Below are 17,403 nucleotides of genomic sequence, written 5' to 3' on the forward strand. Positions count from 1 at the left end.
CCTGGATCTTTGACCTCGATTCAAACACAGGTTCCAGGAGGCGGCTGTGAACGCGCCCCGCAAGCACCTGCAGACTTTTAGACCAGCTCCTTTGAACGTGGAGCCATGAAAAGCTGTGGCTGAAGCGTGTGCTTCCATTCGGGGCTAATTATAACACAGTGTCAGCTGACAGAGGCCTCAATGGGTGCTCTGTGTGAGCCCCTCCAGGCTTTTCCACCCAAGGCGTGATGAATAAGCCAGTTATCAAGAAGTCCTTCTGGGCGGGGCACAGCCCTCCTAGGCGCGGGAGGGACAGACGCTTGCTTGCTGGTTGTCCTGAGATCTTTGTTTCCGGCCCCTGCCCTGTCTGTCTGGTAGCTGTAATGAAGAGATCTTCCGCAGGTTCAAGGGTTCAGCCCAGGAGCAGCTAATTACTTAGTAACCGCTTGATATTCACTCAGCCTTCATGAAGGGCCTCTTACTCTCTCCCAGTTGCAGCTCATAACATGAATCCTCCTTCTGCACTGCGCCTTAGCCCCCAGTTTAACAACTATGACGACTCCTCCTTGCTCCTGGCAGGGGTCAGGCCCCTAATAAATGAGTGAAGTGGGCCAGGTGGAGGGCTAAGAGGCAGCTAACACTTGCCTTCAGCATCAGCACTCAGGAGAGCGCTTGTCCTAAGCAACCACTGCTCAGCTCTGTGCTGGTGTGGGAGACACAGGCTGGGTGTGTCCAGACTTAGCTATTCTGAGGATTTTTACAGAAGCTTTACAATTTAGATGCCGTTAAATACCAAAATACTAAAGATGTCAATTGTACTACTGAGAGGAACAATCGTAAACCCTGCACTCTGGTTAGTGTTGAGCAGTACTTAGGGGTGCATGTGGATGCCCGCAATTTGCTTTACAACGTATCCGTGGGCTGGCTGGACGCCAGACACAGAAGAGGATATACAAGGCCAGCATGGTACACGCTATCAGTTGAGTCTAGGTGGTGGGTATACAAGTATTCACTGGAAAATTCTCTCAGCCTTGCCATGTGCTTGAGTGCTGGGACCAGTCTGGGCTCTCAGGGCCACAACATAAAGCTTGACCTTCAGTGCTCAGCTACCAAGGTCTTTGGGGCCTTTCCTCTCCCCTCTACAGAATCCCCAATCCAAATGTCAGCCCCACTTTATCCTCTGTGTGCACAAGGCTAAGGCTCTCCAGGTCCACTTGACCGCATTTTTGAGACAGGTTCATGTGACCCCTTTATCACCCCCATCCCCTGGGCACCAGTTGCCAGCAACACACACACAGACACCCACACTCCTTCAAACATCAGTTCCTCCCCTGCCTTCTCTAACCCATGCAGACCCTACCCTCCTGGGAGGCTGTCACACCAGAACTCTGTGAGGAGGCATCACCTCTCTCCTGCTCCCCAACGAAGCTCCAGGAGGGCACAGAGCACCTCTCCTCTCACTGTCCATCCCTCCCAGCACCGCACACACAGCAGACTGTCACTCGGTCCCTGAGCAAGCTGTCAAAATTTCCAGGCACACCAGGACCCCCCTTTGGACAAGTTACTGAGGAGACCATTCTCAGAGTGGGCTGGGGAATGGGGCAAGGGGAGGGATCAGAGGGGTCAGACCTGCCTGATGTGTATGAAGCTGGCCTGGTGGTCCTGACTCCTGACTGGCGGTCAGGGCTGACAGCCAGTGCCCGGGGCACAGCAGGTACTAGTGATCGTCTGCTAGCCAGGCCTAGAGAAGGTACCATGGGCATGGTCCTCACCCTTTAGAGTAGTGGTTCTCCAGACACTTGGCCATGTCTAGAGGTATTTTTGGTTGTCAACACCTTATTGGTGGTGGGGGTGTTACTGGCATCTAGTAGGTGTGGGCCAGGAATGCCACAAGACAGCCTACATTGCAGGATTCAATGCCCCACAATGCACAGCTACTCAGCCTCAAATGTGAATACGGCAGATGCCCCCTTATCCACAGGGTGTATGTTCCAAGGTTTTCTACTATGCCTAAAAATCACATAGTACCGAATCCTACATGTACTGTTTTTCCTGTACACACCTAAAACTTAATGTATAAATTAGGCACAGTGAGACACCAACATCTGTAACTGGTAATAAAAGAGAACATTTTCAGCAATATACTGTAGTAAAGGCTATTTAAAATATAGGAATTCTTTAGGCCGGCGCCATGGCTCACTAGGTTAACGCTCTGCCTGCAGCGTCAGCATCCCATATGGGCGCCGGTTCTAGTCCCGGTTGCTCCTCTTCCAGTCCAGCTCTCTGCTATGGGCCGGGATAGCAGTAGAGGATGGCCCAAGTGCTGGGGCCCCTGCACCCACATGGGAGACCAGGAGAAGCACCTGGCTCCTGGCTTCGGATCAGCACAGCTCCGGCCGTTAAGGCCATTTGGAGAGTGAACCAACAGATGGAAGACCTTTCTCTCTGTCTCTCTCTCACACTGTCTGTAACTCTGCCTGTCAAATAAATAAATACAAATCTTTTTAAAAATGTAAGAATTATTTCTGCAATTTTCCATTTGATATTTTCCTTTTTTATTATTTATTTATTTATTTATTGACAGGCAGAGTGGACAGTGAGAGAGAAACAGAGAAAGGTCTTCCTTTTTGCCGTTGGTTCACCCTCCATTGGCCGCCGCAGTAGGTGCGCTGCAGCCGGTGCACCGCGCTGATCCGAAGGCAGGAGCCAGGTGCTTCTCCTGGTCTCCCATGGGATGCAGGGCCCAAGGACTTGGGCCATCCTCCACTGCACTCCCTGGCCACAGCAGAGAGCTGGCCTGGAAGAGGGGCAACCGGGACAGAATCCGGTGCCCGACCGGGACTAGAACCCGGTGTGCTGGCGCCAGAAGGCGGAGGATTAGCCTATTGAGCCGCGGCGCCAGCCCATTTGATATTTTCTGACTGCAGCTGACCACAGCAAACCAAAGGCAGGGAGAGTGAGACCGTGGATGAGAGGGGATGACTGCCATGCCCAGGCTGAGAGATGCTCTGGGCTGATGCTGCCCCACAGAACACTCAGTGTTGACGGAAACATACCACAGCCCCTCTGTCCACCTGTGACACCTACTAGCCACCCTGGCTGCTGAGCACTGGAAGCACAGCTAGTGTGGCTGAAGAAGTGAGTTTTATTTCCCTGAAGTCACACGTCAGTAGGCACAAACAGGGGCTGCCATGTAGGACTCTCTCTGCACCTTGTAATGCAACGATCGGCAGTTCTGGTGACACCTCAAACTCTCAATGTATTTCCTGACGGATGTGACCCGTGACGCTGGCACCGCCCACCATGAAAGGACACAGGGACACCCCTGTGACGTGCTTCTCGAAGCCCCGCAGCAGGCTCACAGGCGGGGCCCCAGCCGGCACACAGGCCACCCAGGAGCCTGTCTGCACCCAGGCGCGGCGCCCGCGGCCCCTCACCTTGATGCTTTCCAGCTCCATGCGCAGGCGGTTGTTCTCCGACAGGAGGTCTCGGTTCCTGCTTTCGATCTGCTGCAGCTGAGCTTCCAGCTCTGCCTCATACTCTCGGCTGCCCTCCTGGAATTCCCGGAGCTCCTCCTGAGTGTTCTCGGCCCTGCAGTGGGATCCACAAGAGTCAGCTGGTGGTTTCCTGAGGCCTTACTGTGCGTGGGGCACTGTGCCATGGTGCCGCGTACACGGATCATCTTTTTACTCAGCTGCTTTTTGAGGCAGAAACTATCATTCTCACTTTACAGACAAGAAGATGTAGTTTAGACACGATGAGTGACTTCAGCTAGGGGTTACACGAGGAGTCAGAAGCAGAACTTGGGCCAGGACCCAAGTCGCCTGACTCCAAAAGTCATTCTCTATTTTTCTGTTTTTTAAATTATTTATTTAAGATTTATTTTCTTTGTTTGAAAGAGTTACAGAGAGAGGCAGAGAGAAAGAGAGAGGGAGGGAGAGAGAGAGAGAGAGAGAGGTCTACCATCCGCTGATTCACTCCCCAAATGGCCACAATGGCCAGAGCTGAGCCAATCCGAAGCTAGGAGCCAGGAGCTTCCTCCAGGTCTCCCATGCAGGTGCAGGGCCCAAGGACTTGGGCCATCTTCTACTGCTTTTCCAGGCCATAGCAGAGAACTGGATTGGAAGTGGGGCAACCGGGACTTGAACCAGCGCCCATATGGGATGCTGGCACTGCAGGCCAGGGCTTTAACCCGCCACACCACAGCGCCAGCCCCTTCTTTTTTTTTTTTTTTTTTTTTTTTAATAGATTTATTTATTTGAAAGGCAGAGTGAGAGACAGAGAAACATCTACTGGTTTACTGCTGGTTCACTCCCCAAATGGCAGCAACAGCCAGGAGCCACCCTGGTCTCCCACATGAACAGCAGGGACACAGGTTCTTAGGCCATTTTCTGTTACCTCCCCAGGTGCATTAATAGAGAGCTGGATAGAAAGCAAAGTAGCCAGGACTCAAAATGGCTCTCTGATATGGGACACTGGTGTTTAAATTGGTCAGTCCCCAAAGCCTCTTTTTTTTTTTTTTTTTTTTTTTGACAGGCAGAGTTAGACAGTGAGAGAGACAGAGAGAAAGGTCTTCCTTTTTCCGTTGGTTCACCCCCCAAGTGGTTGCTACGGCCGGTGTGCTGTGCCGATCCGAAGCCAGGAGCCAGGTGCCTCCTCCTGGTCTCCCATGTGGATGCAGGGCCCAAGCACTTGGGCCATCCTCCACTGCCTTCCTGGGCCACAGCAGAGAGCTGGACTGAAAGAGGAGCAACGGGGACTAGAACCCAGGATGCCGGCGCCGCAGGCAGAGGATTAGCCTAGTGAGCCATGGTGCCAGCAAAAGCCATTTCTTAACCAATGGAGCATTCATTCTTTCATGCAACAGTATTGTTTGCACCTGGCCCCATCTGCACATTTATTCTTAAGTGGATCTTTAGTAGAGACTGGATATACTGTAAATGTTCACTTACCACACCACTGTAATCTGTCCCTGTCCCATCAAAATGCTTATTTCTGGCTTCTCAATCCTTAAAACTCAAGGGGCTTTCTTTTTTTTTTTTTTAAATAAATTATCTGTAAGTCTAACCATTAAAAATAAAGACATAGGAGCAGGCGCTGTGGCATAGCAGGTAAGGCAACTGCCTGCAGTGCTGGCATCCCATATGGGTGCCGGTTCAAGTCCCGCCTGCTCCTCTTCTTTTTTTTTTTTTTTTTTTTATTTTTTTATTTTTGACAGGCAGAGTGGACAGTGAGAGAGAGACAGAGAGAAAGGTCTTCCTTTTGCCGTTGGTTCACCCTCCAATGGCCGCCGCGGTAGCGCGCTGCGGCCGGCGCACCGCGCTGTTCCGATGGCAGGAGCCAGGTGCTTCTCCTGGTCTCCCCTGGGGTGCAGGGCCCAAACACTTGGGCCATCCTCCACTGCACTCCCTGGCCACAGCAGAGAGCTGGCCTGGAAGAGGGGCAACCGGGACAGGATCGGTGCCCTGACCGGGACTAGAACCCGGTGTGCCGGCGCCGCAAGGCGGAGGATTAGCCTGTTGAGCCACGGCGCCGGCTTTTTTTTTTATTTTATTTTTTTTTTTTGCTCCTCTTCTGATCCAGCTCTCTGCTATGGCCTGGGAAAGCCACAGAGGATGACCCAAGTCCTTGGGCCCCTGTGCCTGCGTCAAAAACCCAGAAGAAGCTCCTGGCTCCAGATCAGCACAGCTCCGGCCACTGCAGCCATTTAGGGAGTGAACCAGTGGATTGAAGACCTCTCTCTCTCTCTGCCTCTGTCTCTCTGTAACTCTGCCTTTCAAATACATAAATAAATCTTTAAAAAAAAAAAAAAAAGACAACAACAACGACATAGAAGGACAAGAATTACACTTACATGTGGAGATCCCAAGAGTAGATGAGAAATGAAAAGAAACAATAATGAACCAAACACACCCACACACAGCTCCACCCCAAGACACTCCCAGACAACAAAACTGATATCTGCAGCAGCATATTTTGTTAGGCATAGGGGCAGATTCTTCACTCCACACACAAGCAACCAGAGGGGCTTGCACTGTGGCGTGCATGGTGGATAAAGCTGCTACCTATAGCGCCGGCATCCCACATGGGTGCTGGTTTGGGTCCTAGCTGTTCTACTTCCAATCTAGTTCTGCACTAATGTGCCTGGGAAAGCAGTGGAAGATGGCCCAAGTGCTTGGGCCCCTGCACTCATGTGGGAGACCTAAATGAAGCACCTGGCCCAACTCTGACCCTCTGACCTTTGAGGCCATTTGGGGAGTGAACCAGAATGTCTCTCTCCCTCCCTCCCTCCAACTTTCAAGTAAATAAATAAATCTTAAAAAAAAAAAAAAAAAAAAAAAAGATGGAAAGCAGTATGGCAAGAGAGGACCATAGCTTCAATTCCAGCTCTGCTCCAATCTGGTGGTTTATGTGTCTTCCCTGAGGCTGAGGTTTCTCATCTGTGAAATGAGTGATAATAGTTTCTTTTCTTTTTTTTTTTCTTTTTTTGGACAGGCAGAGTGGATAGTGAGAGAGAGAGACAGAGAGAAAGGTCTTCCTTTTTGCCGCTGGTTCACCCTCCAATGGCTGCTGCGGCCGGCGCATCTCGCTGATCGGAAGCCAGGAGCCAGGTGCTTCTCCTGGTCTCCCATGGGGTGCAGGGCCCAAGGACTTGAGCCATCCTCCACTGCCTTCCCGGGCAGAGAGCTGGCCTGGAAGAGGGGCAACCGGGATAGAATCCGGCACCCCAACCAGGACTAGAACCCGGTGTGCCAGCGCCGCAAGGCGGAGGATTAGCCTGTTAAGCCACGGCGCCGGCCGATAATAGTTTCTTCACGGGGCAGTCCTGAGATAGTGTAAGTGAAGCCCTTCACAGGCCTGGCCCACAACAGGCCAGTACTAATTGGCCGGTGCTGCTCTCATAGGCAGGAAAAGCAGTGTGAACCTGGAGACCTGACCTCTGCTTGTAGGTCATCGCTAGATCCTTCCAGTAGCTAGCTTCTTCCTCCTCGGAGCCAAATGTCTTTCCAGGGTCTTCCATTGTGAAAACGAGGAAGCAATCACTCTTGCAACATGGTGTCTAGGAGAGAAGGTTTTAGATTATCACTCACATTTACCTAAACAATGGGTAGCAGGGGAAAAAAAAAAAAAAAAAACTTCTGAACTTTATAAACTGGATGGTGAATGTAAAGAGATTTATATATTTTCAGTATATACTTCAGTGTGTTCTGACTTTGGTATGTATCTGAAAACCACTCCCACAATCTAGATAATCAACATTTCTACCAGTGCCACAATACTCAGGAGCCCCAAACTCAACCCGAGAGTCAGGGAAGGCTTCCTGAAGGTGGGGGTTTTGCACAAGCAAAGGATAGGAAAGGACAGTGTTGGTAACTGAACAAAGAAGGCAGATGCTAACCAGAGAGGAGGAGGGAGAAACAGGCTTGTGGGGAGGGAGTCTGGTAGGTCTGGCTTGAAAGCTGAGGGACAGCAGAGCAGATTAAAACAGAGGGGGATGAATCCCGGAGACGGGAGGTGGTGCTGGCACAGTGGTGAAGATGCCCCCTGGGGTCCCATATTGCAGTGTCTGGGGCCAAGTCATGGCTCTACTTCTGACTCTCGCTTCCTGCTGAGAAGCACCCTGGGAGGTTGCAGGTACCTGAGTCCCTGCCAAGTACGTGGGCTCCAGGCTCCCAGTTTCATTTAAAATATTTATTTGAAAAGCAGTGACAGAGAGAGGGGCTCACGCACGCATGCATGCACACACACACACGGGAGTGGGGAGAGAGGAAAGGGAGAGCACTCCCATCTGCTGGTTCATTCCCCAGATGTCTGCAATGGCTGGAGCTGGGTAGCTCTGAAGCCAGGAGCTTCTCCTGGGTCTCCCACATGGGTTCAGGGGCCCAAGCACTTGGGCCATCTTCTACTGCTTTCCTAGGAGCACTAGCAGGGAGCTGGGATCAAAGGTGGAACAGCTGGGTCTTGAACCGGCGCCCATATGGGATGCAGGCACTGCAGGCCACGGCTTTACCCACTTTACCACAACGCAGGTCTGGCTCCCCGTTTTGACCTGGCTGAGCCCCGATTATGACAGGCACTTGGGGAGTACACTGGCAGTTGGAGGACCTCTCACTCTTGTTTCTCCTTGTCAATCTGCCTTTTGAATAATAAATACATCTTTAAATGAATTAGTAAAATTCGGCTCTGTAAAAATAAGCACTAGGGCTCTGACAACAGGCTAAGAAAGCCGGCAGCAAAGGGAGCAGGGGGAGGGTTTTGAGGAGAGTGACAGCTCATCCCAGCGGCCATGGGCAGGCTGAGGAGGGACAAGTCCTAATGGGAACTTTTGCAGGAATCCAGGAAAGAAAGGAAAATGCCCTCACAAAGGAAGAGGGAGTCAAGACAGATGGGCGGCAGGGATCCAAGTAATTCAACTATTATCTGCTGCTTCCCAAGGGTATGCATTAGCAGGAAGTTGGGTCAGAAACAGAGGCACTTTGATATGGGATGTGGGCATCCCAAACGGTCACTTAACCACTGTGCCAAACGCCCATCCCTCAACGGAGAGGCATTCAGATGCAACACTGGATCTGAAGGTCAAGGTGGAGTCCGGGCCAACAATACAAATTTGTGAGTCACGCATCTGCGGTTGGTTCTACCCTTTTCCTATGACAGAACCAGCAGAGAACCTCAAGGACCATTCACGGACCTCTGGGGAGTGCCAAGACTGGAAAGTCGGGCAGAGGAACAAACGGTAAAGGAAGGAGGCAGAAGACACCAAGTGACAGATGAGAACTGGGAAGTGGGCGCTGCCTTGGGCGGAGCTGGTTTCAAGGGATGAAAGGGAACATTCCACGCCACAAGGCTGCAACTGAGAGGCTGGCGAGATAAGGGCTGGAAAATATGGGTCACTGGCGGGGTGAGCAAGGAGAGTTTCAACACCACAGAGGACAGGGGAGGAATAAAATGAGTGGAGGAGTAACTGGGAGGTGAGGAAGAAGAGAGAGACGGAGCTTAGGAGAAGTACTTTTGAGAGGAAGAGTCAAGGCAGCCAGTCACTGGAGGACCCGGGAGATGTTCAGAGCAAAGGTTAGGGAAGGAAACGTCTACAATCACTGGGCTAATAGTCTGTAGACGCCCTCTGCAGCCTCTCTACTGTAAGAGCTTATCTTGTGAGATTATTTCAGGCTCAGAGCTTGTCAAAAGGTACTAGAAATTCAAATAAGATGTCTCCCAGGTCCCCTCCTTCAAAAGGAACCCACAGGCTAGTATGTGTCCTTGGGGACCAAAAAAAAAAAAAAAAAACAAAACTCAACACTTTGCAGGATACTGCATTATACTTATGGTCAAAAATACAAGTGGGGTGGGCAGCACTGTGGTACAGCAGGTTAAGCAGTCACTTGCACAAGCAGTGTCCCATATCAGAGTGCTAGTTGGAGTCCTGGCTGCTCTGTTTCTGATCCAGCTCCCTGTTAATGCACTTGAGAAAGCAGCAGCAGATGGCCCAACTGCTCAGGCCCCTGCCACCCATGTGGGAGACCTGGATGTAGTTTCTGGCCCCTGCCTTTGGCCTGGCACAGACCTGGTTATTGAGACCTCTTGAAGGTGAAATAGCAGACAGATCTTTGTCTCTACCTCTCTGTGTCACACTGCCTTTCAAATAAGTAAATAAATCTAAAAAAAAAAAAAAAAAATTGCGGACAAGTAGTTTGGCATATCAATTAAGATACTACTGTGGATGCTTCCATCCCATACCAGAGTGCCACGGTTCAAGGCTCAGCTCCAGCTTCCTGCTAGTGCACACCCTGTGAGGCTCAAATGTCTGGGTTCCTGACAACCACATGGGAAACCCAGACTGAATTCTCAGTTCCTAACTTCTGGCCAGCCCCAGCTGTTTTGGGCATTTGGGGAGTAAATTAACAGATGGAAGACTTTTGTCTTTCAAATAAGTAAAATTAAAAAAAAAAAAATACAAATTGGTAGGCTAAATATGTTAGTGTCACTATAGATGGATCCCTGGTAGAAAATGCACAATTATACCTCATTTGAGCACAGAACTCACTGACAACTACATTTAGCTGCACCCATATTCAATCTCCTTTCCCTTACTTTTTTCCATTCCCTAATTCTGAAAAAACCTGTCATTTTCCCACCTCCCCAGGGAAACAGCTTCTCAGAAAGCTTCACCAAGGCAGAGATGCTAGATTTAGTAGAAAGCTGTTGTGTATTTTTTCCTAGTCCTGCATTCATTCTTCCATCTTTCTGTGATGACACCCCAGGACTCCCTTAGGGGAACCAACTGTACTCTCAGTCCACGTGATTCAGAAGGATCTGACATCATGCATCAAGGAGCAGGCATATGTGACTGGCTCAGAGTTGAGCCTAACTTGGGCCAGCCAATGACAAGATGGCCTAATCCACAATGAGCCAATGAAAGGAATGGGCCTAACCTACACTGGGACGTTGAATGGCTTAGAGATGGGCCTAAGCCATGCTAAACCAATGAATTACTTAGGGATGGGCCTAAACCAAGCGGAGCCAACAAGGGTCCAAGCGTAGGCCTTCTGCACATCTATCAAGGAAAAACACTCTCTACTGGGGTTGGGAACAAGGTGCTAGGAGGTAAACTCGGAACTGGCAGTGCTCACCTCGTTCTCATAAGGGAGGCTGACTGAGAATAAAAGAAAACAGAGCCAAGAAATCAGGAGAACAGGTCCTGACAACATCACTGCACCACCTGGATGCAGTCATACCAGGTTTAAGATTCTGCGAGATCATCAACTCCCTGCCTTGGTTTTATACCGGGTAGGCCAAGATTTCTGCCATAAATAAGTCCTAATTAATGCATGAAATTAATGATCTTATTTGCTGCAAGTAAAACAGGTAAGGGGTCAATAACCCCCTATTCAAGCCATAAGCTCTGATGAGCCTAGATCTCCTCTAATATGCAGTCACCAAACCATTTCTACAGTATCAAGGGCCGAAGGCCCATGCATCTACAAATGGCCCCTGTGTAGCCATTAAGACACTGGTGATCCTAAGGAGGCCAGTCCCAAGTGTGCGGCATGGAAGTCAGTATATGATGGGGTGAGGTTATTAGCAACGACAAATGTAGACCGACTTTTCCCGCAGTTTAGAGAAAGATCATGCCCAGATCTGATGGAATCAGCCCTCTGCCTATTTCTCTCAACACTTCCTACCTCCTACCCCTCACTCACTCACTCACGCCCCAGCCATCTGCCTTCTTTCTCCTCCTTGAACACGCCACGTTGGCTCTCACCCCAGAACCTTCACCCTGCTGTTCTCTTGGTCTGGAATGCACTCAGTAAGTTTCCTTCTTGCCACACAGATCTCAGCTGTCCTCCCCAAAGCGACCTCATCTGAATATCCCACCCAACACTCCCTCCAGCTCTCCCTGTCGTATTGACCCCTGTTCTGTCCTATTTCACCACTCCCTCTCCGAGTTTTCTTTCTGTTTGTCTTCCTCAGTGGAATGGCAGTTTCTGAGTACAGGGAACTTCTGCCTCACTTTCGTTTTTATTCCCAGTGCCTGCAACAGTGCTTGGTACATAAAAGGCACCCAATGAACAAAGACAGGGCAAGGTGGAGATTGGCCACCTGACGGCAAGGAGAGACAGGAAGCAAGAGACCCCCTGAAGGTTAGTTTATACCTGCAAATCCCTAAGCCTGAGTTCTCTCCTAGCACCTGAGCAACTGGAATGGGAACGGGATGGGGGAGAGGAACCACATGGGAAACCACCCCAAACCCCAGGTTACAGGAAAAGGTGTGCATGGTGGCCCTCCTCCTGCACCCTATGGCACATACGTTTCAGAAAAGGCCTTAACAAAACATTGTTATTTTGGCCAGGGAGGCTCCAAACTTAACCCTCAAGAAAGACCGAACCTGAGATGCTGAAGGTCCTTCGACTACGGAGAAGGCTCTAATTACAAGTAGCCATGGGAAGGATATGGGTTTTGTTTTGTTTTCTTTTTGACAGGCAGAGTGGACAGTGAGAGAGAGAGAGAGAAAGGTCTTCCTTTTGCCGTTGGTTCACCCTCCAATGGCCGCCGCGGCTGGTGCGCTGCGGCCAGTGCACCGCGCTGATCCAAAGGCAGAAGCCAGGTGCTTCTCCTGGTCTCCCATGCGGGTGCAGGGCCCAAGCACTTGGGCCATCCTCCACTGCACTCCCTGGCCACAGCAGAGAGCTGGCCTGGAAGAGGGGCAACCAAGACAGAATCCGGCGCCCCGACCAGGACTAGAACCCGGTGTGCCAGCGCCGCTAGGCAGAGGATTAGCCTAGTGAGCCGCGGCGCCGGCAGGATATGGTTTTAGATTCAGGGACCCAGGAGAAACTAAGACCCAGACATGTCACAGACTTCATGATCAAAGAAACAAGGAACGACGTTTTAACCCAAAACACTGACACTTTAAAAGCAATACTAAAGGAAGAGAAAAATATATGCTAACACAGAGGAAAGAAGTTAACAGCTGCTCTTTGCTTTGTTATGAAACCTTAAAAACACACGATTTTTCCTTTGCCATCTTAAAATGTCTCAGCAAGTTCTGGCACACTGCTCTCTACCAGAGACAGGTTCTCTTCTTCACCTTCTGAATTTTACCATCACTTTCTGTTTCCTGCTGACTGGAGGGAAATTCAATACATTATTTGGAAACAGTATTATGCTAAGAGGTTCAGTCTACTCTATGAGGCAGGCAGGCACACCAATCGCTCCTTTTCTTAGAAGTAGAAGCCAGGGGCCAGCATTGTACAACAGCAGGTGAAGCTGCTGCCTGTGATCCCGGCATCCCATATGTGTGCTGCTGCAAGTGTCAGCTGCTCCATGTTGGACTCAGCTTATTGCTAATGCACTCTGGAAAGCAGCAGAAGACGGCCCAAGTGCTTGGGCCCCTGTACCCACTGGGAGACCTGGATGGAGTGCCAGGGTCTTGGCTTCAGTCTGGGTCACTGCAGCCATCTGAAGAGTGAAGTAGTGGCTGAAGATCTCTCTCTCTGCCCCTCTTTGTAAAGATTCACAAATTTTTTCTGGCCCACATAGACTTTTTTAAATGCATTGTACTGGGTAGGTGTTAACACCTGGTCACAGCATACACTTCTGTACGAGCTTTCTTAAAATAGGACACTACAGGGGCTAGCACTGCAGTGTAGCAGGTAAAGCTACAACCGGTGATGCTGGCATCCCATATGCGCCCTAGTTTGTGTTCCAGCTGCTCCATTTCTGATCCAGATCCCTGCTCATGACCCAGGAAAAGCAACAGAAGATGACTCAAGTAATTGAGCTCCTGCCACCCAGGAGAGACCTGCATGAAGCTCCTAGTTCCTGGCTTTGACCTGGCCCAGCCCCGATGGTTGAAGCCATCTGGGGAGTGAACCAACAGATGGAAATCTTTTTCTCTCTGTAACTTTTTCAAATAATTAAATAAATAAATCTTGAGAAAAAAAAAAATGGATACTGCAGAGTCAGCATTTGGTACAGCAGTTAAGATGGCCCTTGCAACGCCCACATCCCATCCTGGAGTGCTTAATTCCAGTCCTGGCTTCACTCCTGATTCTAGCTTCCCACTGCTGTGCACCCTGGAAGGAAGCTGTGATACACTACCTGGGTCTCTGCCACCCACACAGGAGGTCTGGATTGAGTTCTGAGCTCCTGCTTTCGGCCTGGCCTGGTCCAGGCCATTGTGGACATTTTGGGGGTCAACCAGCAGACGAGGGATATCTTTCTCTCTGACTTTCAAATACATAAAAATTTAAAAAAATCAAAGTGGGTACTGCATGCATTTATCTGTGTGTTGTTAACTTTGCATTCTCAAAACACCATCATGTGGACAAATCTGATGGGAAGCTTAAATATATATGCCACAGCATGCCAGGAAAAACAGACTGGGATCCAGTAGTTCCAAAAGCATCCATTTTGTATAACTCAGTTCTACACTTGCTACAAAAATGTGTTGTGGCATGAGGTTTTTCCCCTTCTACATGTCTGCATGATTAGATCTAACAGAAGCGTAAAAGAGACACACACCTCTGGTTTCCTAACTCCAGAAACAACAAAGCAATCTCTCAGGGCTTTCCTCTGAGTGAAGCCAGCCAACACAGCTGGTAGGAGTGATCCACACCCATCAACCATCAGGAATTCACTCAACACCCTTCTCCATCCCAACCCCATATCCTCCACAATCAAAACAAATGGCAGAGCTGAAGGCACAGGGAGGGAAGAGAGAGAGGTTGCCAAGTGCCGGCACATGCTCCAACAGCTTCCACGTTCCGGCGCAGGCCTTGCATTTTGCAGAACTGACATCACTGGGGAAAATCAGTCAAGAGTCAGCAGGCCTCACTTTGTGCTTTCAAAGACTATCATGAACTACCTACAAAAATAGTTGGGCACGCAAGGACATAAGCTCACGGATGTACACCATCATTCACAGGTGTGGAACACTGGAGGAAACGGAATGTCAACAGAAGACTGCCTGGAAAACTAGGCAGTTGTTAAAAAGAATTATAAGGGCCAGCGCCAAGGCTCACTTGGCTAATCCTCCGCCTGCTGTGCCGGCACCCCGGGGTTCTAGTCCCGGTCGGTCGGGGCACCAGATTCTGTCCCGGTTGCTTCTCTTCCAGTCCAGCTCTCTGCTGTGGCCTGGGAAGGCAGTGGAGGATGGCCCAAGTCCTTGGGCCCCTGCACCCCATGGGAGACCAGGAGAAGCACCTGGCTCTTGGCTTCAGATCAGCGCAGCATGCCGGCCATAGCGGCCATTTGGGGGGTGAACCAACGGAAGGAAGACCCTTCTCTCTGTCTCTCACTGTCTAACTCTGCCTGTACAAAAAAAAAAAAAAAAAAAAAAAGAAAGAAAGAAAGAAAAGAAAAGAATTATAAGGATGAGTACAGATGAAAGTTCGTGTCAGGTTAGGAAGTTAAGAACGGGTGCCACTTGGTTTATGTCATCTCTCTGCTGCAGGGGTAAAAATGGTCATAGAAGGCTGTGGCAGACTAGGGTACAGCAGGCTCTGAGAGGAGTACTTCTATTCAACACACTTCTTTACAGTATACCTTTTTTCTACAGTACACATATGTTGCTTTTGAAATTTTAGAAAGCTTATACTTATACAATAAAAATAGAATAGCTATTGTTCCAGGATAAATTTATTCTACTGAACAACTTGCCAGGGAAAAGAATGCTCCCCGTCCTCCACCCCTTTTCAAACATTTCTGGAACACCTACTAAGTGCTTAGCCCTGCTGGGAGAGGCCGACTGAGGCCGCTCCAGCCACAGCAGTAGGTGCAAACGCAGTGCCAGCGGCAGGCACAACCTTGGTCCAAGCAGCCACGCTCTTGTTAGGAAATTACCTTGCAAAGAAAGGAAGTGTCATGTCTTGGCTGGCACTTTCCAAGGCAAAAGAACACATTTTGGAAACAAAAATAACATCTTAACAGAATTAGCCAACTTGGGAAACGATCGTCCAAAAATGAGATAAAACATACACATCAGACGCCCCTGAAACACAGCAAGGAGAACCGGGTTTCCAAACTGGTTAAAATGCAGGTGTGGTGGTGGTGGGGGCGGGAGTGGTCAGGCTCTGGGAGCAGCTGGTATCCAATTACTCTAACCGAGTCCTAAAACGCCATCCTAGCTCAGGATACGCCGAAACCAAACTGGCAGCGAAAAATGACAGGCCTGGGCCCAGCACACGCTACAAAGGCCCCGTCTCTTGGAAAGAAAGTTAAAAGCAGCCCCGGGCTCAAAGTAGACAGAGAGGGGGCACAACCTGGCAGCGAACCCTGCACAAAGCAATGGGCGAGGCTCAGGCCCCCGGGAAGGCGGAGAACCTGGGACGGGCTTGGGGACCAGCTAGCAGCGTCCCGCAGAGCCGTGTCCAGAAGATGCTGCGCTTTCCCGCGACCTCAGGAGGCCAGGTAAGCCCGGCCGGCGTCCAAGCTGCGGGGTCAGCGTTTCCAGCCCCCGGCCGGGGCTCCCGCCAAGCGCTGTCAGGGGAAATCCGCACCGTCCCGCAGCAGCCCCGCTGCGGGCACGGCGGAGAGCCCGCTCCACACGCGGAGCCCAGGGGAGGTTTTAGCAAAGCGGCCTGCACTCGGGGCGGCGGTGGAGGGCAGCGCTGGGAGCGAAGGGGCCCGGGGACCTGCGGGCGGCCGGACCCGAGGGTCACGGGGAGGCGCTGGGGCGTCCGGGACCGGAGTGCGCGGAAGGGAAGCGGGACCGGGCGGGACGGAGACGCAAAGTTGGCAGGGACGAGGCGCCGCGCGCGGGCACGCACGGTGCAAAGGCACGGAGGGAGGCTCCGGGACCCGCCAAGTGTGCGCAGCCGAGAAGCGAGGGGGCGCGCGGGGCAGAGGTCCCGAGAGCGTGGGCGGGCGCCGGCGCGGAGGAGTTGCGGGCCGCAGCGGCGTCCGCCAGTGGCCAACGCCCGCGCTCCGCCGGCCCGCTCGGCGCTTACCTCAGCTCCGGCTGTGAGGACGAGGCCGCCGTGGTGGCGGGGGTGGCGGCGGTGGCGGCGGCGGTGGCGGCGGCGAGGCGCGGCCCGGCTCCTCGGGCCCCCGCCCCGCAGCTCGCGACCGGCGTCTTCCATTGGCTGCCGCGCCACGGGACGCGTCCGTCTCGACCAATCAGCGCCGAGCAGCGCCGTTTGGAAACTTTTTTCCCAGGCCCGGGCGCGGCGCGGCCACGCGGCGGCGGTCCTGGGCGGGAGGGGGCCTGGGAGGTTCCCGCGGCTGCGCCGGGACTGGCCGGCCTCGGGGACGCGGCCAGCCGCTCCGTGGACTCCCAGGAACGAATTTAGGCTTGCCGGCCACGCCGTCCAGGAACACACCCCGGCTGCCTCCTCCACGCCGGTTGCATTTTCCCGTTCTCGCTCTTTCCGCCATCAGAGGGAAGCACAAAGATCCAGGCTGGCTGAAAGTAGCCTTGCCCGGTATTGTTCCTGTTCCTCTTCCCAGCAGCATTGTCTTACTGCTCAGGGGCAGCAGAACTTCGTAGAATTTGCTCTGAAGCCTGGTTTTGAATCCTAATTCTCATTAGCTGTGTGATGTTGGGCAAGTTACCTAACAGCTGTGGCTGTTTGGGCATTATACAGGGCTGAAAGAGTTAATTTAGCATTTGTAAAAGTTTAGGCTTAACAAGGAAGGCCGCCACCTGCAGTGCCGGCACCCCACATGGTGGCCCGTTCCAGTCCCGGCTGCTCTTCTTCCGATCCAGCTCTCTGCTGTGGTCTGGGAAAGCAGTGGAAGATGGCCCAAGTCCTTGGGCCCCTGCACCCACGTGGGAGACCCAGAAGAAGCTCCTGGCTCCTGGATTTGATCAGCGCAGCTCTGGCCATTTGGGGAGTGAACCAGTGGATGAAAGACCTCTCTCTGCCACTCAAATAAATAAATAAATAAATAAAGTTTAGGACAGTGCTTTGACCTAAGTACAAT

At 51.5% G+C, this 17,403-nt stretch overlaps 1 protein-coding gene across 5 annotated transcripts in view; it reads right to left on the reverse strand.

Moving 5' to 3' along the window:
- NDE1 (nudE neurodevelopment protein 1) overlaps window positions 1–16,498 on the reverse strand; it is a 53,368-nt gene extending 36,870 nt beyond the window's left edge. For all 5 annotated transcript variants that reach the window (XM_062180508.1, XM_062180506.1, XM_062180507.1 and 2 more), the window contains exons 1-3: window positions 16,428–16,498; window positions 6,918–7,039; window positions 3,417–3,570 (exon numbers count right to left, since the gene is read on the reverse strand). In XM_062180508.1, coding sequence (XP_062036492.1) covers window positions 3,417–3,570; window positions 6,918–7,000 — 237 coding nt within the window. In that variant the 5' untranslated portion in view covers window positions 7,001–7,039; window positions 16,428–16,498. The remainder of the gene's footprint in view (window positions 1–3,416; window positions 3,571–6,917; window positions 7,040–16,427) is intronic.
- Between the last annotated feature and the right edge of the window lie 905 nt (window positions 16,499–17,403).

The sequence above is a fragment of the Lepus europaeus genome, chromosome 21 (genome assembly GCF_033115175.1).
Source record: "Lepus europaeus isolate LE1 chromosome 21, mLepTim1.pri, whole genome shotgun sequence".
In the NCBI taxonomy this organism is placed as follows: domain Eukaryota; kingdom Metazoa; phylum Chordata; class Mammalia; order Lagomorpha; family Leporidae; genus Lepus; species Lepus europaeus.